At 38.8% G+C, this 21,185-nt stretch overlaps 2 protein-coding genes across 3 annotated transcripts in view; both read left to right on the top strand.

Moving 5' to 3' along the window:
* The window catches only part of LOC143462521 (protein spinster homolog 1-like), a 29,539-nt gene extending 19,616 nt beyond the window's left edge, over window positions 1-9,923 (top strand). For both annotated transcript variants that reach the window (XM_076960722.1, XM_076960721.1), the window contains exons 5-13: window positions 5,483-5,549; window positions 5,734-5,894; window positions 6,062-6,211; window positions 6,421-6,548; window positions 6,655-6,725; window positions 6,826-6,891; window positions 6,985-7,083; window positions 7,302-7,473; window positions 8,355-9,923. In XM_076960722.1, the coding sequence (XP_076816837.1) occupies window positions 5,483-5,549; window positions 5,734-5,894; window positions 6,062-6,211; window positions 6,421-6,548; window positions 6,655-6,725; window positions 6,826-6,891; window positions 6,985-7,083; window positions 7,302-7,473; window positions 8,355-8,821 (1,381 nt within the window). In that variant the 3' untranslated portion in view covers window positions 8,822-9,923. The remainder of the gene's footprint in view (window positions 1-5,482; window positions 5,550-5,733; window positions 5,895-6,061; window positions 6,212-6,420; window positions 6,549-6,654; window positions 6,726-6,825; window positions 6,892-6,984; window positions 7,084-7,301; window positions 7,474-8,354) is intronic.
* A 751-nt stretch (window positions 9,924-10,674) lies between these two features.
* On the top strand, window positions 10,675-20,774 carry LOC143463450 (A disintegrin and metalloproteinase with thrombospondin motifs 9-like). Its single transcript, XM_076961923.1, has 10 exons — window positions 10,675-10,982; window positions 11,073-11,247; window positions 11,346-11,503; window positions 11,583-11,752; window positions 17,544-17,738; window positions 17,824-17,991; window positions 18,295-18,438; window positions 18,652-18,852; window positions 18,925-19,087; window positions 19,167-20,774. The coding sequence occupies exons 1-10, from the start codon at window positions 10,835-10,837 to the stop codon at window positions 19,733-19,735; spliced, it is 2,091 nt and encodes a 696-aa protein (XP_076818038.1). The 5' UTR covers window positions 10,675-10,834; the 3' UTR covers window positions 19,736-20,774.
* The last annotated feature ends 411 nt before the right edge of the window (window positions 20,775-21,185 follow it).

Consider the following 21,185-nt stretch of genomic DNA (forward strand, 5'->3'; position numbering starts at 1 on the left):
TAAGCGATGGGAGATGCAATATACTTAAGGTTTAGTTTAAGATTATGGACTTTGCGCTTCGTTTTCTATAATGTTGGAGTGGACAATGGACAGTTGATCATAGTTCTTGGGTGTGTTATTGGTTTTAATTGATTACTTCAGTTCAGCAACAACTTTCGAAATCCGTTAGCTTTGCGTAACTCTTGCCATAAGCACACAAGATATAAAAATTATAACTAGTAGACTTCCGTGTCTGTTGCTGTATTAATGAAGTCTCGGTTGCCTTAGTCATAAATACGAGAGATTAAGGACGGTTTTATCGCATTCCCTGCGTGCTATAGCGTTGAGCTGGACCTTGCAGGGCTGTAGGCCTTGTGCAATTCCACCGACATAGATAGTTATGCTTTAACAGTAACAATTGCGGTAGCTCAGAGGATTAAATTAGTATGTGTTTGCTATTATTCAGCATTGGTTATGGACATGCAGTTATGTGCTATCTCTATCGGTTATTTGATTGTGCGTGTTATTTACGGACTTTGTAGGGGATGGCATCTATGACGTGATCGCTTTTGCGTGATTTACAGCGCAAATTCTTTTATTACTTGTGTTAAATGGTCGAGTTCAGCGTTTTCATTTTCAGCTTCAACCAGGCTTAGCATTGCCCAAGATACCAACATGTCACTTTATTTTACCAATGTTGCTAATGAAATAAGTGAAACCAAGTTTTCCAATATTTGAAGTTTTTTCGTGAAAGTCGTCGTTTCACTGATAACGAAATCGTTTGCCCTTTTTCTCCACGCTTGCAATTTTGACGAGCCGGCAAACGGAACCAAAGTTCTGCTGCGTGTCCTTCATCACGAGTTACCATTGTTATGCAGAATGCTTCCAAACAAAGCAAGATAATATGCAACAAGATTCGAACAAAGTCCGGCGTAGCGTAAATGTTTGATCATCACCGGTCAGCTTTATTCTTTAACCCAGCTAAGATAGATTAGTTGCAAAATCAGCAGCATACGCTTATATTCAGCAATATTTTCGGCTGACGTGTGGAGCCGGTATGCAAGGTTTTATAAAACTTGCACGAACTCGTATAACCCAGTAACTCTCCCATTTAAAAGTGTGGGTTCAGACAGACGAATACCTTTATTTTCTTTTGGGTTATTTTGGTGTGGTCAGGCGTCCAGCATGACATTCTGAGACCAAGCTGCACAAAAGCAGCACTAACTTCTCACTCATTCAGTAGCGAAAATATTTTAGATAACAGGTCTGAGTTGTATAATAATCAGGAGAAATAGACCGATTTTAAAGTTGCCAATGAAATAACGACCTTGCTGTCGCCGATAACCAAGAGCGTTTTGATTTACAGACCAATCGAATCTTTCTGGTAAGTTTTGAGGATGTAAGAATGATAAGGGTTTGTGCTATGCTAATAAATGAGGTCGGAAAATGCGGCTATTTGTTTGCATTAGGCTCTTGGCATGCGTGAACTGCGACGAAACCACGGTACTAGTGCCATTGGCAAACAAAATGTACCTTACTTAACATAGGACGAAGGAACGGCAAATATTTGGCGGTGACATGCTGCTACAGCCAATTGGCAAGAATACGCTAATTATTAAACAAGTTTTCGTGCATACTCGCTATGAACGCTGCGTTTTTACCGAGATACTTTACATTGTCTTCGGTTAGGGTTACGGTTAGGCTGCAGCCTGTTGGTAACAAATATGAAAACGGTGCCGGTATGTATTCTTGATCTGCGTATGTAAGCATTGATGATTTCACCGTTAATTGGTTACTGTCACCATAGTGGTACTTGTCTACGTTAACAGTCGCCAAGATTTTTACAACCGGGAATTTTTAGCCTCTAGTCGAGTGCGTAAATTTCCAATCATGCAGATTTCTCCTAGTGATGCTGATCTTACAAATTGATTATTAATACCGCCTACGTTTGTCAGTTAACAAGAATCCAGTCCCTACTGGCTTAAAATGTGCGTCAAAGCTTCAGTGACTAATGCATTCAGCATTGTAAACATTTTGTATAAGAACCGTAAGCTGCCACCGTTCCTGCCAGATCGATGACTTCTGTATCCAGAAGCAAGACGTGCAATTGTGTTACTTGATGTAAGTTGATTGTTCTCACGGACTTGGACAGGATTGAATAGTTTATGCCAAAATGTGTAATTACCATGCATGATTTATCACTAATCTCAATATAAATGTAAATTCGAAAGCTTTGGGCCGTTATCAAGAGACTTTATTTAAATTAAATATCATTTGTTTTCTTTTTCTGGTCAATATAACTTAATTGCGTAATATCAAATAATGATTGAATCATGTCACACGCAGAGCATTCGCGGGGGCAAAATTTTCCCTTTTAAAACAAGACTGTTTATTATTTTGCACGGAGTGTTATGCGGATACTCTGGTAAGATTAGCAAGAGCACATTAAATCAAGAAATCGTTAAAACGAAGTGGTGTTGTAAATCCCGGTACAGAAAGGGTCAGTTCGGAATATCGGCGGTGTGCAAGCAAAAGTCGTTTTATTATTCGCCATTTTTTTCGTCTTCTGTATCCTTCTTTGGTAATTCTCTCATTGCGCTTCAAAGTTTCAGGTCTCATTATTATCGCTGACTAGTTACATAGTGGACCGCTGCTATGCGAGGAAGGCGAAGCACGTGGTGTTGAAACGTTCTGCATCGGCGCGTAGGGTGTGTCCCCAGCTAGTCGCCTTGTCCAGGAGGGCAGAGTTAAGTCATAGCCAGAGTTTGCTTCAAAGGGATATGAAGGCGTTTCTTTTGAATGCATGTGTTCTCCTACAGTCGTTTTATCTTTGTAAGACAGAATTGTTAACTACTTAACGTTGCTCTGTCGGTATATTATGTGGTTGTGATATTTAACTTGATTGATTGAATGATAATTCGGCATTCAGGCATTGAAGTGCAATCATGGTACAGTTTTGACACCGGCCTCGGATGTTCTAACATTATCTCATAGTTTTGAGTATACCGAGTATAACCAAACTAGAGCAGTACACCTGCACTGCTTTGTAGCAATTTACATGGTGTAATTAACCGTTAGTGCCGATAAGTAGTGCAGACGTTTTTCAATGTTTCTCGAATCGTGTGAATAGCCTCTGGCTTGCAGATTATTCCACGCTTCTATTATTCCTGACCCGTATGAGATAGCCATTTATTATCCGCTTTCAAAGTAAACTGTGAAGTTATTTCAAGTAACCTGAAGTTCTAGCAATGCACTTTCAGCATAGGTTTGTGTTACGTATTGACGCAAATTAATTAATGTATTATAACTATAACATTATGATTAAATTTCATGCTAAACGTTAAGGATTTTAAATGCATGTGTTTTAATGGTTCGTATGTGTGCTTTTAGGTGTTAATACATGAAGTAGCGTTGACAGTGTTTGGGAAACTTAGTACGACTTATTCAGCCTAAAATACATAGTCATTGTTTCCGCTCCGTTTCACGATTTTAACGGCGAAATACAAATTAATTATCGTTGCATTAACAAGGCGTATATTACTCTTAACTCGTGACAACAATTTTTAGAATAGCGATTTAAAGAAGTCGTGCCAAGCGTGTATTTTCCTTATAGGAAGACATTTTCATAATTATGACGACATTAATGTTTGACACTTGATAAATTGTTTGCTACTAAAGAATCACGTCTTTAATTGCGTAATACGCGCAGTAGGAAGTATTTGTTGTGGTGTAAAACGCAATTTTAAGGCTGGTTTTTCATAAGAAAAAGCAGTGCGGCAGCATTTTTGTTGAAATATTTACAAAAATTTAGTTTTAAGTGTGTTACAGGAATTACTTGGTGATCACACCTGGAAAGCTATGCTAAATGTTTTGCGTTATGTATTTTATTGCCTCAGTGCTTTTTACGTTGTTTTTTACCCGGCAGTTTCAAGTCATCAAATAACTGTCAGCGCTTAGACTTTTCAGATTAACTTAATGTTTTGATGTCAAAGTCGTTTGCATACAAACCCCAGAAGTCAGTGGTATGTAATCGTTGGTATAGACTTGATACTTACGACGCATTCGTCGCATAACGCCGGCACAGCAGTCGGCTGTTTCCTCTGCTGAATTTTTACCACTCGTAGTTATCATTCAACTGGCGTTCTGCATGTAATGCACTTTTTATTGAAAGGAAGTAGTGTGACTCTGCCGAAAATTTCTTTGTGAAACCTGAAACTTGTCTAATGGTGTAGTTAGTCTGCAGTTACCGCCTTCAGAGGCGGGAAACATAATCGCATTTTATTGAGTCTAACTCTAATCTAATCGTACAGTCCTGGTTACGGTTGACCTTGTTTATCGTTCTAGAGACGGATTACAATTTTTATGTTGGACTTAAACTTTAATTTTTACACAACTTGGTTAATTATTATGGTGTTGAAGCTACAGGTATGAGACTGTTGCACGAGACTAGAAAGATTTTTGTAACGCAGACAATGTGGAAATTCCGCACCAAAACCTGTAGTTTCTACCAGTGCTCAGCTTTTAGGTCACACTCCAGGTTCTTATGACGTAACAATTTCCGGCCTCCTGCCAATTCGAGCAACCCGGCGCCTTGTTTAATGACGCTGTCAAAAACTGTTGGCAGGACAAATTACCATTGTACATCCGGTGGTGACCCTTTTATTACTCTTTTGATTACTTTTTGGTTCAAAGTACAAGTATTTTCTTACCCGGGTTATCTCTTCTAATTTGGGCGTATCAAGGTTTCGTATCGATGGCTTTCTACTAGGCCTGGCACCGAATGTTGTTTCAAGCAATAGGAAAATGTCATTATAACGCGCTTTCGTTTTGACAGTTCGCCCTCATTTATTCTTTGCTTTGACCACTTTTCTTTGAGCCGCTAATGCTTCAGAAACTGCCGTTTCCAGGCTGTGAAAGAAAATAAACTATTTCAGTCTGTCTTTGTGTGCAAAGCCCAATCATGTCTACGCCAAGGCGTGCTGGCGCCACCTAACGGGCCATCGAGTTAGACAGATTGGTCTTGCACACAATGGCATCGTGAATGGCCGGCGTGTGGGCATAGCTCAGACCGTCAGCTGTTCGCGCCCGGACTGACTATCTACATCAGCTTAAGGTCACAAAAAACTAGAAAAACCTACAAGAAAGTGAGTCAGAACGCAAGTACAACCTGTAGAAGTAGTTAATAGCAGTAAAATTCACATTTAAGTACTGCCAGATCCACGACGTTTCCTACCGTCATTGCCTCGACAAGGGGTCAAATTTCTTTTCCCTTTCGCATGGAAGGCGCGCAATGTTTTGTGCCTACTACACTGCTTTTTCAATACTGCAGTTGTCGATGCAAGTCATTAGTCATTAGTCAATTTTCAGATGCATTTACCCATTCAAAGCCTTCCGCGTTGCTTCAAATAACACGGTTATTGAAAATGAAGTCGTTTAATCTTAACAATTATTTCTGTTTAACAGCATTGTGGTGTTGGTATTAATTAGTCTTAACATATCACAGTGGCCTTGGATACATTGTTGGGTCTGGAGCAGCAAAAGCATCTGGATCATGGCACTGGGCACTCAGGGTAAGAGAGGATCTTTCGATGCCTAAATTATCAACGATTGCAGTTTTTTTACAATTATTCTATGACGGTATAACGAATTAATCCTTTATTCAGTGTCTCTTTCGACAAAAACAGAAAAAAATGAAATGAAAACACGAAACGAACATCCGGTTTATTTCACCATGCGTTCGTTTTCTGCTCGCAGGTAACCCCAGGACTTGGTGTGATCACTATGATACTAATGATGATAATTATTCCAAACGTCAAGAGGGGGGCCTCGGAAACGGCCACCGACATCGCTACTATCAAAAATCTGCAAGGGAATCGCGCCTCTTACCTGGACGACCTCAAGTATATTTTAAAAAAGTAAGTCGGTAAAACGCCAAGATAGCTGTTGTAACACTGCATCATCGGTTTTGTTGGTTTGCTTTTTGCTGATTCCCCTTATCTACAATAATTAACCAGTACTACGCACCCATTTTTTAAATGCTCACAGCCATTTTATTTCTTTACTTCTAACTCTATTTTTGCAGTAAAAGTTTTGTGTTCATCACCATCGCGTTCACTTTTATGGCTTTTGTCGTTGGATCGTTGACAATCTGGGGTCCAGTGTACGTCGCTTACTCCCAAATCGTCGCTGGTACTTTGGCTCCATGCACTGTAGAACCTTGTGAATATGGAGAGTAAGTGGAATATTGGTACTGTGTTAACATTTAATCTCTTTTATATGGTTTAACTTTGGCAGGGTTGCAATATAGTTATTGCAGTATTTAAATCAGTTTTTTTTATCACACTCAAGTCGAATGCCAACGTGTAAAATCTTTTATTTACTCGACATTTTATTGTGTTAGACGTTGAAACTACATTTTATGATCTTATTACATTAATTCAGCGTTTCATTCATATTCGGGCTGATCACGTGTCTGGCTGGTTTTCTTGGTGTGTGGATCGGTGCAGAAAGCGCCAAGAAGTGGAAAGATAAGGGAAGAAAAAACGCTGACGCCCTCGTCTGTGCAATTGGTTGGTGCACTCTTAATGTTGAGATTTACAGTGTTGCTGTTCAACTTTTTATGCGATAGGCCTGTGATTAACCCCAGTACATTCCCTGTTTTTTATTTTTCTAAAGGTTTGATAGTCGCTGCTCCATTCATGTTGGCTGGTTTTCAGTTGGTAGTTGTTAACTTGCCGGCCGCATGGGTAGGTTTACTTCGCCTCAATGCATTATTGCGGTATTTTAAAGCAAACAGTATTTTAACCACCAGTGCTTAAGTTTTTTCTTATGAACACTCATTTTTAGACAATGATTTTCTTTGCCGATCTTTCTCTCTGTCTGACCTGGACTTTGGTTGGAGATATGACCTTGGTAGGTAAAAATCTGCTGGGAACAAATCTACGTTTGTTTTGCGTTGATTTCTGAAGAGTTTTGTAACAACACTAAACGTATCATTTACTTCAGTATGTCACCATGCCTAGCAGGAGGTCTACGGCTAATGCGATGCAGATCTTACTCATGCATTTGCTTGGAGACGCTGGAAGCCCATACCTGCTTGGAGTGGTATGTTGACGTCGATTTCACAAAAATTTCTTGCATTTCCTAGTTCATGAATTTATTCAGTTATAAACTACTGTATTACTCTATACTCACTATAAACGTCATTGAACAATTTTTTTACTAGTTGTTCGGGTTTTTAAATTGCTTGTTAGCTAGTTAGTATAGCTTTGTAAAAAGATTAGTTAGTAATTTGTTGTTCAAGTCTTTAACTTTTTTTGAAGATGTCTGATGCATTGACCGATGCTATGCCCGACACATATTACTCCAAGTACCTCGGACTGCAGAGAGCTATGTACGTCACTTTATTCGCCGCAGTCCTTGGAGGTTTTTCGTTTCTGCTCGCCTCGCTCTTCCTTGAAATCGATAAGAAAAAAGTCGACGATGCCTTGGCAGGTTAGTATCAGACTGGGGAATTCCCCAGTTATCACCACTTGCAATAAAGTGTTATTAACTTATTATATAATGGGGTGCTTCTTAGGTATTACAAAAAGGAATCCTAAGTCGTCCTTTGACCGTCGTGATGTTGACTATGTCATCGTTAAAGAGTCTGTCATGTAATTCTGTTCCTTTCTCTATTCTGTTCTTTCTACTTTTTTGTTTGTATTAATTTTTCCAAGCAGATGACTTAAAATTGCAGTAGCTTAGCTGTTGTTCACTATCCGTGTTTGCAGAAGTTAAAATTGCCGTTTCATTGACAATTAAATCTGCGTCTTGATTGGTAAAGACATTTTTCCCTCGTTCTGGTATCCATGCGTTTAAGTGACCTTGGCACTACCTCCGGTTTTGGTTTAGCATTGCCAGTCTGAGACGTGTAGGTTAACTTGCCTGTTTTAACTCCTTCCACTTTTCGTTTTCGATTTCTTCACCGCAAAAATCGGAATTTGGAGTGCATTCGCGAAGGTATCTGGTTTGTTAGATTTTGACTTGCAGTGCTGTGTTAGGTTCGCTTGACTAATTTTAGCTGTTGTGTGAGGTTGACTGATGACGAAACTTGCGTTTTGGCATCTGAAAACGAATGGTTGGATGTTTCTGCTATTTTTCCATTACCAGCTTCGATAAGTAATTGCTGCTGGAGAGATGCTTTTTTCTTTGACTTATCTGAAATGGAAGTGTTCCGCTGTTCTTAACCTGTTTTGACTTGACTGCTTTGTGGTCGTTTTGAGTCGCGTAGACAAGTTGTGTGTAAAACTTTTCCGATAACTCTGGTGAATTTACTTTTAAAAACGAGATGTAAAATTTGTACGCAGTACTCAGTTTATTATTAATACTTGCAGGTCTACAAACTTCCTCAATGAGCTCAACACCGCCATCTACAGACAGCAATGAATCTGTTGAGTTGAATATTGTTTCCTCTAGTAGTGAATCCGAAGACGTGCTATGTACGAATAATGCAACAGCTTTTTCGTCCAATCAGACGTACTTGCGGCCCGCAGAGCATCCTGGTTTTTCTGCTGACGGTGACACTGCCGATCTGTTACAAAAGTTGCCGGTACAAGACAGCCGTTTTGAGGAAATTCAATCATATTCTGTTTCACCGGATTATATATCCATACTGCCCGGACGTAGCAGTCCGGGTCCTGCCGAACAGTATTTGGCGAAAGTTCGGGTTCGGTCGACAGATTTGCGAACGATGTTGCCTCAGAATGGAGAAAGAAGATCAATAAGCGACAATGACGAAAGCGATCACTCAACGAGTTCGAGTGTATTATTGTTGCCAGATGCGAGAGAAAGCAATATTTAATATTTTAAACTTATTGTTGTTGTTGTTGACTTTACACAAACAGTAACCACATCACCATTAGATTTTCTGTTTGTGCGTCTTGTAATCACTTAAGTTAAGTTCGCGTTTGATTTTTATTATCCACTGGCTTAAAATTCTTGGGTTATTTCTACAAATTGTTGCAGCATCCTCGGTCTTTCAATATGTTAATGTAGACAACGTGCTCAGTGCTTGTTTAGCGTTGCAACGTGGACTTGAGTAAGAAACGCTCTTCTATTTGTGGAACCTTTTTGTGAGTAGCTTGTACTAAACGTGTTTAGGATATATTGCGGCTTGGTTATTTAGCACTGTGTTATGTTGTGGGTAATAATTTTGAAAAATCAAAAACTTGTTGTATATGCAGAGCTGTTAAGTTGTCTGCCCCGTAAAAAGCTGTGTGCATTCTTTTATCCGACATTTTACTTCGTGCTTTGCCTTTGCCATTTTTTTAATTGGCAAGCTGTGCCGCGAAGGACCTTTGTTGAGCTTGCATAAGATTTAGTTGTGCCATATGGTTTAAGTTAACCAGCTCTATATGTACCCATGTTTTGACGCTTTCAATCAGATACATTGCTTACTTTGTACGATGATAAACGGATCATAATATAATGTATGAGAATAACTAAACATTTCGTATTCGGCGTGCAGACCAGTACCATTGTGCATGAACAGTAGACTGCCCACTCAAAATTTTTAACGTGCCGTAGTTGAGTAAAGTAAGCGCGAAAAGCCTTCTTGCGTTCATGAGACGTTACTGCATTTTACCTTTGAACGAAGTGATCAATCTGTGGCGTCAATATACTGATGATATAGTAATCGTCTGTTTTGAACAACGCAATGCCAGCGCGTATATCTTTAGCATTCGTTGCTACTTTGGCCGCTTAGCATGAAGACAGAAAATATGTTTGCTCAATAAAAGTTGGTGTAATAAACGCTGTTTATCTTAAGGTTATCAGTGAGGTATAATGGTCTTCTTTGAATTTGCTAATGCGTTTTTTTTGTTTGTTGCCTGTTTTTGCTTAGTGCGAGTTTAATTGTTGTACTTATTAAAACAAAGGGACTAATACATAAATGTTAGTACTTTTCTGCGAGTGACGTTTGATTTTTTTTCTGTTAATATAAATGACAAATACAAAATCGTTTTATGCAATATATAATACATACATTAATGTTTTGCATACATTAACACGACTATGTTGTACATTTAGCCCATGTCCAATTAGAAATAAGTAATCCAGATCTGTTTAAAGAAGTTCCTCAATTCAATATAGTCACTAGCAGCAGAGAGAATAGTTGGACTTCATTATGATGCTTTTACAGTACAAAGATTTCAAACGAATCGTTTGCTCTGATCAGCAGTAAAATTCCATGAGATACGCATGGAAAAAAGTTTGATCTGACAATAATAGTTACAGTTTCCAAGTAAATAGAGAGCGAAATAATGTCTCAAGTCAATTGCTCAATCATACGGAGTTTGCTGTTGGCAATGCGGCATTATCAGCAATTGAAACAAAAGTGAGATCGAAAGTCATTTTTTAATAGGTGAGCCCCAACCACCTTGGTTGAAAGCATATAATGCTTTGAATTGCACCTAAACTTAAGCAAAAATGATAAGAATGGAAAACGTAGAAAATAATACAATTTTTATCTACTTTATATTTAGTTACCAAAAAGCTTTTTGCCTTGTCATTATTGAAAGAATTCTTTGCAAACAGTCACCTAATGCTCAATTTCCGAACTGGCTGGGATATGAACGTGATGCCATTTCCTGAAACGTTGATCGGTTTTAATTTTATAAGCTATTCCCTTTTCTATAATGCTGTTTGCGTCTTTACTTATAAACAATGTTGCTTCTTAATGCTTGACATTAAAATACATTTAGGTTTGTCAGATGGTATACTATAGAGAACCTGCTCAAAACTAAACTACCCCAGAGTATTTATGGGAAACTTATTTGAAAAAATCAACTTTTAGGAGCTTAATGGTTCAGATTCGATGCTGCTGGGACTACAGAATATTTTAATTGTGTTCATCTTCGGAAGATTTGTCCAAATCAAAACGCAGGAAGTATTTTTGCCTTGGAGTACTTGGGCACCTTCGGGTACAAGCGCCACAAGGGAAAGGTCCAGAGAATGTATTCCAGGTCTACGTTAGTTTCAAATTTTTGCAAATTAGTTTCGAGTGAGGTTTCAATTGATTTCCTAATTCGACTAAATTTGGTTCATCGCATTAGATAATGACATTATATGCACGAGTAACTACTTCAAGGAAGTCTACACCAATTGTACCATAAGCGAGTGCAACGGTGCGTCTGCTTTTATAAATCGTAAATCCTCGGCATGCAGTGGTATATGTGACGGTGGTACGGCAGTTGTCTCTTTTCAATGTCAACATGAACTTTCCTGCAGGTAAGAAAATTGGGAATTCACAAGAGTCCATATAATTTGAATGATGTCTGTAATCTCTCTGTCTGCAATCATAATTTGCAACATGAATTGCATTGCAGGTATGAACTGATATATCAATGCATCAACCATCGAACATGCACTGATACTTGGTCACAATGGACGGAAGTTGGTTGTTCACAGTATTGTGATGGGGGCTTGTCCAATTTTGTTCGATTTTGTACGGGCCAAGATGGTAATTCCAGCATTGCGTGCTTAGGTAAACTTTAACGTTCTTTGGACATTAATTCAGTTTGTTTTAAAAGTTAATTAACAATAATGTATAGTTTCTGCTACAGGTTCCCTTGCGTCTTCTGTTGAAATATTCCAAAACGAGAGTTGTAACACTGAACCTTGCCCTGCCTTTGGACCATGGACAACAACAAGTCCGTGTTCAGCAATTTGCAACAGAGGGCTGCAAACTCGAGTTAGGGACTGTTTTGTAGAAAATTCTAAAAGCAATGCAACGGTAAATTTGGTCCATAAGGCATACACAGTTTTTTAAACATAAATATAGTTAATGGCAGATGAGAATACTTAAACTAATTTAGTCATTTTCATTGAATTTAATTAACTTCAGAATTGACATGTTTACCGCACGTTGGCGCTTTAGAACGAAAACTATGACGTCACTTTAGTTGCAAGGCAAGTGCTAGATAAGCTCTTTATCAAACTCTCTACAAACCACTCAGGCAACTAATTAAGCGATTACTACTACCAGACAGTCTCACGCAGCAGATTCAACAAGAGGGTAAAAAACAAAAAGTCCTTTTTAGGACTATACCCCTCCCCCCCTCCCTAACGGGAAAGAAAGATATGGCTCTGACATATGCAGACAGAGTAAAAAGAAGAGAGGAATGGAAATTTAAAATTCCAGCAGATTACAATAAAGATAGAGAAGTCTCAATTAAACTGACGGACCACGCAACAAGGAAAGAAATATATCTGTTGCTAACTTCAGCTAAAGTTCAACTATCCGACATAGAAGGCATAGTACAACGCCCAGGAAAGATAGTTGAACTCACATGCCAGTCAAAGGAGAGAGCCTTAAGAGTGGCTGAAAAACTCAAGCATAGAGACAACATATCAAACGTAATTGCACACGGCGACGAATATGCAAAACTAACAGTAGGATGGGTCCCCATTGACTTTCCTCAAAGAGCGATTGACGAAGCATTTAGCAGAATGGGCTACGTAAAACCAGCAATCCATGCAAAAGACACAATATGCAGAAAGCAAGACGGACGGAGAATCCTGACGTACAAAAAAGAAAATCTGGAAAAAGTAAGACCACCTTCGTATATCCACTTTGGACACTATCGCTTTTGGATAGAATACGAAGGACAGGAAAAAACATGCAGTTACTGCTCGGAACCAGGACATCTCGTGCGAGATTGCCGATACAGAATCCAAAACCAAGCAAAAACCTCACACACTTCGGAAGACCAGCAAAACCACACAACGACGGAAGGAATCACCTTCACACAAAACAACCCCGATGCCACAGACGAACCCGACCCAACTCCAGCCGAATCTGTACAGCCGAGATACAACAAAGTACAGCACTCCACACCAGCAAACAAGCAACAAACGAAAGGTAACGCAATCGAAAAACAATTGTTTGACCTATTCGATGGTTCTCCTCTAGCCACTAGCATAACCGAAGAAACAACGCCACAACGACAAAGAGACATAGCAGCCGCCTACTCGAACCGGGAAAACCAACAAAGGCAGAAAAGCACCAAGCGAAGGGAAAGAACACCTAACAATTCGAGCGACGAAAAACCTCCCCCACGAAAACACAAAGAACACAAAGACTCGGAAACTGACAGCACAGGATCAGACGACACAAGCACCGTCTTTAATAGTTCAATTGATGAAGGTACGTTAAAAATTACATGCAAATGTGGGGCCGAAGTGATGAGGCCAACAGCAAATGAAAAAATAGAATGCCCTAGTTGTTTAAACACATGGTTCTTATGTCATTGTGATGATAACAACTTACAATATACAAATAGATACAGACAGTTTCAATGTGATGTATGCACCTATAGCCATGTTCCAGATGAGATGCAAACGAACCACACTTTATAATATTATTTTAGAACTTATTTGTTTTTTGTGATGTCAAAACCTTTACCCGTGTTTTTTACAGAAGTAGAACGTACATTGTTACCCACCAAATCTCTTATCTTAATTACCCTCATGGCCGCTTATCTCAAACTAAACACTTTAAATTGCCAAGGGCTTAATTGCAAATCGAAACGCACAGAACTCTTCGAATTCCTAAAAAGGCAAGACGCGCACGTGCACCTGCTGCAAGAAACCAGATGTGCTCCGCACAACGAATTAAAATGGCGCTCGGAATGGGGCAAAGATAAAGCAATATTTAACTCGTGTTCTAGAAAATCAATGCCCAACAAAGGAGTAGCAATCTTAATTAACCACCCAGCCATAGAATTTAAGAAATGGGACCTGGACGAAGAGGGCCGACTGATCGCTGCGACCCTAACAATTTACCACGAAGTAATAAAACTCATAAATGTTTACGCCCCAAATGTAAAAGGCCACTCGACAAACGAAAACAACCTATTTTTTGAACGCGCCCACCAGTATTTCACAGACAACGTCCCGACATTACTCGCAGGCGATTTTAACATCGTCGACGACCCCCAACTCGATAAAGACCCCCCGAAGCGAATCAACGCAAGGAAAAGCGAACTGAAAGTCCTATGCGAAACCCATGACCTAAAAGACCACTCTCGAACTTTAAAGGGCAACGAAAAACAGTTCTCTTGGCAAGACGGCAACAGTAAATCGCGCCTAGACAGATTCTACCTGTCAAATAACATAACGGCTACGGAAATAGAATACGAGCACACGCACCTGTCAGACCATAAAATCGTAAAAATCCACATCAATGTTACAGCCCCCCCACCAAGGGGAAAACGCCGATGGATAAACAACACGCAGATATACAAATTTGAACCTTTTTTAAACGCGATAAAAGAAAAATGGCCGCTTTGGGCAACGCTCAAGCCATTGTACTTCGACAATCCAAGCGACTGGTGGACCGAAATTAAAAAAAGACTAAAAACGCTGATACGCCGATCTACCAAAGAAATGAACGCGGCAAACAACGAGAAAAGTGCAGAAACGAAAAAAGCCTACGAAGATGCAATCGCAGCCTTAGGCAACAATGAAATAACATACAGCGAATACCTCGACGCAAAACGCAACCTACGAAACCAAAGAAAAAAAGAAACCATAGAAAAAACGGCCAAAAACAGAAAATTCGAAGGAAAACTAGGCAGCAAAGCGTTTTTTCAAAAATATAAAAACAAACAGAAACAAACGTTTATATCCGAACTCTACGATGAAAACTTCCTCCCAACTCAAAACCCAAAAGAAATGACAAAACTCGCTCAGTCATTCTACGAACAATTGTACAAAAAAACGGAAACGAACGAAAACGCGCAGTATGCTTTCTTAAACGAAACCACCCGAAAATTAAATACGGAAGATAACAAAAATCTAGAAAAACCAATAACCATAGAAGAAATTGAAAACGCAGTAAAATCTATGAAAAACGGAAAATCACCCGGCCCTGACGGCTTATCCGCAGAACTCTATAAAGAATGTTGGCCACTAATAAGAAACGAAATACGAGAGCTCATACAATACTGGTTTGACCAAAAAGTAATCCCCAGGGAAATAAAAAAAGGTATCATAACTCTCATCCACAAAAAAGGAGATGACGCAGACCTAAAAAATTATAGGCCCATAACGCTGCTAAACGTAGAATACAAAATATATACCAAAATATTAACAAACAGATTAAAAGAAATTATGCCAAATTTGATAGGAGACTCCCAGTTCGCAACGGTGGGAAAAACAATAAGCGAAGGCACCACCCTTCTAAGAGACCTCTTCGAACAGAGCTCAAAAAGAGGGCTCGAGGCGTTTCTTGTCTCACTAGACTTTGAAAAAGCTTTCGATTCTATAGAAAAAGACTGGCTAAAAAAAACTCTGTGCGCGATAAATCTATCCACTAAAATACGGCACATTATCGAAAACCTATACGAAGACAGCACCGCCGAAATTATGATAAACGGTCACCGATCAGCGGAAATAACGCTAGACAGAGGAGTAAGACAAGGCGACCCACTAAGCTTTTTTTTATTTCTAATCGCAACCGAACCCTTGACTGAAAAACTGAGCAAAACCCAAGACATAAAAGGAATCCAATTAAGCGGTCGAAGAGAAATTAAGAATGTCAGCTATGCAGACGATGTGACTCTAACACTGAAAAATATCGCTTCAGTTGAAAAAGCCCTAGACCTCGTCGAAAAATTTAAACCCGCCTCGGGACTTAAATTAAACATCAAAAAAACCCAAGGCCTGATAATAAACGGCGACCCCCCAACACTCCTACTACCAGATATAAAATGGAACAAAACAACCCTAAATCTACTCGGCACAACAATCGGAATAATAAATTTGAACCACCTCTGGCAAGAAACCCAAAAACAAGTCGAAAACAAAATAGAAGAAATTAAAAAAACGTACGCCACGCTCGACGCTAAAGAAATTCTAATCAAATCGAAGCTTTTAGCAATCACCAACAACGCGGCGCAAACGTATCCTCCCCCAGTAAACAGAATGCGATCAATAAACGAAAAAGTAAAAAATTACGCAGTAGGAAAATTCCCCCACGTAAATATAGACACCCTTCAACTCCCGAAACTCGAGGGCGGCCTAAACCTCCCAAACTTCGAAATATACGCGGACTTAACGTACCTAAAATCCATCAGAAAATACTGCCTTGCCAGAGTTCTAAACGAGCCCCTTAGCGCCCACAACAGCTATATCGAATACCAGATTGGCCACGTAATTCCCCGAACTTTAGAAGTTGTACACCTAAACAATCTCCCCCACACCGACATCCGATCCCCATATTATGAAAAAGTAATCGAAATTATTAAAAAATACGATCTGAAAAAAATTGACCTCATCTGCGGAAGTCTAAAAAAAACGTACAACAGAATAATAAGCAAACCAAGAACACAATCCAGAAATACCCAAACAGAACGCAAAAGATGGGAGAGAATACACTGCCCTGAACTCCCAAGCTATCTACGGACCTTTAACTTTAAACTCGAAAGCAACCTGCTACCTTTTAACACAGATATAAACCAATACGCACCAACAACAAAAAACAGCTGCCGTTTTTGTAGAATCGGACCAGATACCGCCTACCACTTATTTCACAAATGCCCCCAGACCAAGATACAATGGAAAAAAACAATAACGATCGCCGAAAAAACATTAAACCTAAAAATTAATAAAGAAAATGTCGAGAAGCTGTGCGCCCTCAGGCACGACATGGGACTCGAACTAAACACCGACAAAGTTCTCACCGTACTAATTACAACGATGAACCACCAAATATGGAAAACGAGACTTAAATGCGTAATCGAGAACCAACAGTTCTCCTCAGAAAAACTGTCGAACGATATTTACAGAAGTTTTAAATACAGAATCTCCACCCTACGCAAAAATAACCCAGACATTGTAAGAAACCTTACCACCCCCCTCTGAACATGTAACGTCTATACCATTTGTGTGTTTATATGCGTTCTGGAATGTACGCCTTTACCTACTTTTGTCTTCGCACTGTTTATGCTTCAGTCTCATAATACGTATTGTGAAATATAAAATGACAATCTATCACAAATATATATGTAATCATTCCTCATCAATTGCATCTGTCTGAATATAATTATTTACATGACATGTATATGCCTCCAAAACGGAGAAATATTGTACCAAGAACACTCATTATAGTACTCTCATCATGTATTCACATTGTCTATGCTTCATTCTCATAATGTGTATTGTGAAACATAAAATGACATCCTATCACAACTATATATGTTATCATTCCTAATCAATTGCATCTGTCTGAATATAAAGATTTATATAACATGTATACGCCTCCAAAACGGAGAAATATTGTACCAACACTTGCTGTAATTTAAACGAAATGAATTTTGATCTCGTTCTTTTTTTTAAATCCTTTATTCGCGTGCAAAAATCCTTTTAATCGTGAATAAACAAAAACGAAAACTTCAGAATAGACCTTTAACTTAATGTAATTATAACTGACCCATAATGGTAACAATTCTAATATATCCGCAACATTTGAGTGTTAGTGGGTTTCAAGATTTCGTAAATGGAATCAATTTTATAATGAGTAGGAAGATGGCTGTGGATCTGCAAATACGACGCAGTTATATTCGTGCCAGGCCCAGTCGTGCTTTGAATATTCTTCTCCAATAAATGGATCCTGTTCCAAAACTTGTGGCGGTGGCACTTTTGTAAGCACCAGAACTTGCCACGACAATGGAACCGTTTCAACGCTATGTCCAGGAGCCAATGCTGACGGCCAACTGGTTTGTAGCAAGTCAACGTAGCCAGTTAGCTACAAAATGTTAAGCTAGTCAAACAGACATATGTTTGTTGCTGTTCATGCTATAGGTAGAAGTATTGCCTTGTAACACACATGCTTGCCCGGAATACGTGCAGTTAACGCAGTCATCATGTTCTGTTTCTTGTGGCGGTGGCGAAATTTTGATCACCCGACAATGTATGTATAATGGCAATCCATCAGCGCTTTGTTCAGATTCTGACGCCCAAGGACAAATGGTAAAATCAGAAAGAAATAAAGTTAATTTGTTTCATATATTTTTGCCATTTCACTCATTTATTTTATAAAAAATGGGCATTTAACTCCTAAAACATATTTTAATAGCTGAAAACATTACTGGTAACCTCTTTGTGACATTGATTTTTCAAGTAGGTTGAAGCATATTGCTACCACTTCACTATCTTTTCGTATGATTGTAATGAAACGCAGTGTAGGCTACGTAAATACTAATGCAATAACAATTTGCACATGTTATGAGACCATGTCTGAGATGGCATAAAATTGCTTTTATTTTGAAAAAGGAAACGTCACTAGCTTGCAATACCGATCCTTGCCCTAACATGTTTGGACCCTGGTCGTCTTTCACCCCATGCCCAGTATCTTGTGGTGGAGGAATTCAATCACGTTCACGGCGGTGTCTGAATGGCAGTTTACTGAGCGGCACGGTGTGATTTATAACCATATAATACTTATCTTAGCTGCACTGCGCTGCACAATACAGTTAATTTACAAACATTGCTTGATCTTACAGTTTAAGGTAATCTTTCTGACAAAGATGATGGTTTTAATATGTTAGTTCGACCTGCATATGAAGAACCTAAGTTACTGACATATGGGCCTGTATTCGTTTTACCTCGAAGAATGTTCCTTTTCGTTAGAATGTACTATGTGGTTCTATGACCGAGGCAATACAACATGAGATGCGAGCATGCGAGACACAAGCATGTCCCATTTATATCCATTTATACGATGGAGCGTGTTCCGTAACTTGTGGTAGCGGTCATCTATTGCGCACACGTTTGTGCATGTATCGAAAGAGCGCGTCAGTTTTGTGTCCCGGAGCCGACATGAATGGAATGGTATAAACAAAAAATAACAGCGTTATTTTGGCTAAGATTTTCAGATGTGTTACTGTTGTTTACATTTTACAGAATAATACCATCGAATCTTGCTTTCTGAAAGCCTGTCCACTCGCACCTTTTACAGCTTCAATTGGCTCATTTGTCGGCCCAATAGTCGCCAATCTTTCCATTTTTGGTGCGCTTGTAGGTGTAGTTTTTAAACTTCGGCCACACTTTAAATCTACAAAGAAAGGTTAGTTTTTATTCACTCAAACGTGTAACGCATTCCGACTGAGTTACAGTCGTTTGATCTTAATAATTTGTGGATACAGGAGATGACACCGAAGAATGCCTCATAGATGAAGATCCTGACCCTGATGACAACGAAGACGGCAATGTTATGTCAGGGTCAGAATTCTGGGTTGCTGGTGCCTATTCTGGAGTAGGTTTTGAGCCCTTTTCAGCTCCCACCACAAACGGTAAAGAAATAGCAACAGCACAAAATGTCAAAGAAGGAGAATGCTCAAAGCAAGAAAAGAAAAACGTGAACGAGGATTCTCAGAAACAGAAAGTAGAAGACAAAGAAGATAAGTTGAATAAAGTCGTCGTCAAAGAGCAAATTTTGAAGTCAGCAGAGAAAGCTATGATGAAAATTGAAAAATCAGCGCAAGAAGCACTGGCAGCCATTGGTGCTTTGTCTACATTACCCGAGAGTTTAATTCCCATGAGAGGATTGGGTCATTTGGCTTCAAGAGGAAAATCCAGAAATGAGACAGGTGGCTGCAAAAAGCAAGAACCAGTTAAAAGCAAAGAGCGTCAAAATACAGAAGAAGACAGAAACATGGCGGCGCTAAACGAATACTTGAGTATGATGGAAAATTCTGAATTTTTTGAAAACTAATTCACTCTTCTAAACAATTGCAAAATAGTTATAAGTCAATCAGGTTGACTGATGGTAAAAGCGTACTAACCGTATCAAATCAAATGTTTTATATCAAACCCAAACAACCCTCGCAACAAGGAAAAATGAACAACAAAAGCGTATCTGACATTTATGTATTAGACTACGCACATTGACATTGAAGCAAGGGGAGGGGTAATTGATGGATGATTTTAATGCTTTGCGATTAATGTAAAATTAGTAGGCAGTGTAATGTGAAATTAGTAGCAAATGTAGTAAATAGTAGTGATTAATATAAAAACATATTTATACAGAATCTATATATATATATCGGAAAAAATTTATATGCATGAATGTAAAAAGTTAAATCTTCTCAATCTGCTGGATAAGCTTCCGGTAATTTTTGGAAGACAAGTCTTTCTAGTAATTAAAGGAAACATTTGTCAATGGCACAGAACCTTATTGACATGTTGCCAGGAAGGCTAGTGGTAGCCTACTCGATAGAAATTTAAAAAGTTAACGTGACCACCGCATGCAAATTTTTAAAACGCATTGTTTACAAACTAAGTTTTTTCTAAAACGTCTGCAAAGTTAAGAAGTTGCATTGACGACACATTTGAACATGATCTGGAGTAACCTAAAGTTGACGCGTACGAAAAGAGTTTCAGCCAAAGGTGGGGAATATGAAGTTTTGCTATATTTGGACAGTTTTTCTCTAGCTAACTATCTTTTCCATCCGTTTTTCGTCATAATTATTTTCTTTTCTTGAATTTGTTACTGCTTTGGTTTTTCTCCTTTTTTATTGGGTTGGAACAAATCTTTCTATGACGCGTTGCATTCGTGTTGATTTGTAATTGGTTATGACACATACTGTATAAAGTATGTACGTTTTATCGACCGAACATAACAAAGTGCTTTTGGTTTATGGGAGTTAGTTGTAATTTGCTGTTTGTTTGGAAAACGCCTATAAATAATTTGAAAAGAAACTCTTTTAATACGTAATTGAAGTATGGCTTCGTGTGAAATATAAGAATTTGGACATTTATGAATGTTGTGCTGGTTGGAAGAAACAATAAGCGATAGCATAAACAACGGATTCAAGAGGTGAATAGACAAAAGTAATTCTGCAGGACAAATAAATCCTTTGGCTTTAGATAATGCCAAATATCAATATAGCCCCATCATATGCTATAGTATAGTGCAGGTGGTCCAAGACAGCGAGCATGAAGGGCCACGTTAAGATTAGAGAAAAACATTGCGGACCGCATATGGGGAAACTCTAATGTCAGCAAAGGACTGCGATTACTATTCTAATCGACCAAATGCTTTGCTGCATGACCAATAACGCACTCTGTGACACTGTCTATAGTTATTTATGACCGTGCTTGCAACAAATATATAAAATCATCGCATGCCTATTTATCGTCACACAATACTGTGCCGTAAAAAG

Source organism: Clavelina lepadiformis, chromosome 6 (genome assembly GCF_947623445.1).
Source record: "Clavelina lepadiformis chromosome 6, kaClaLepa1.1, whole genome shotgun sequence".
Lineage (NCBI taxonomy): Eukaryota > Metazoa > Chordata > Ascidiacea > Aplousobranchia > Clavelinidae > Clavelina > Clavelina lepadiformis.

Excerpts from the sequence above, each read along its gene's own strand:
- LOC143463450 (XM_076961923.1), top strand. The coding sequence starts at position 10,835 with ATGCTGCTGGGACTACAGAATATTTTAATTGTGTTCATCTTCGGAAGA. Across the intron at positions 10,983-11,072 it reads GTCCAGAGAATGTATTCCAG|ATAATGACATTATATGCACG; the intron begins GTCTACGTTAGT and ends TCATCGCATTAG. Across the intron at positions 18,853-18,924 it reads GAGCCGACATGAATGGAATG|AATAATACCATCGAATCTTG; the intron begins GTATAAACAAAA and ends TACATTTTACAG.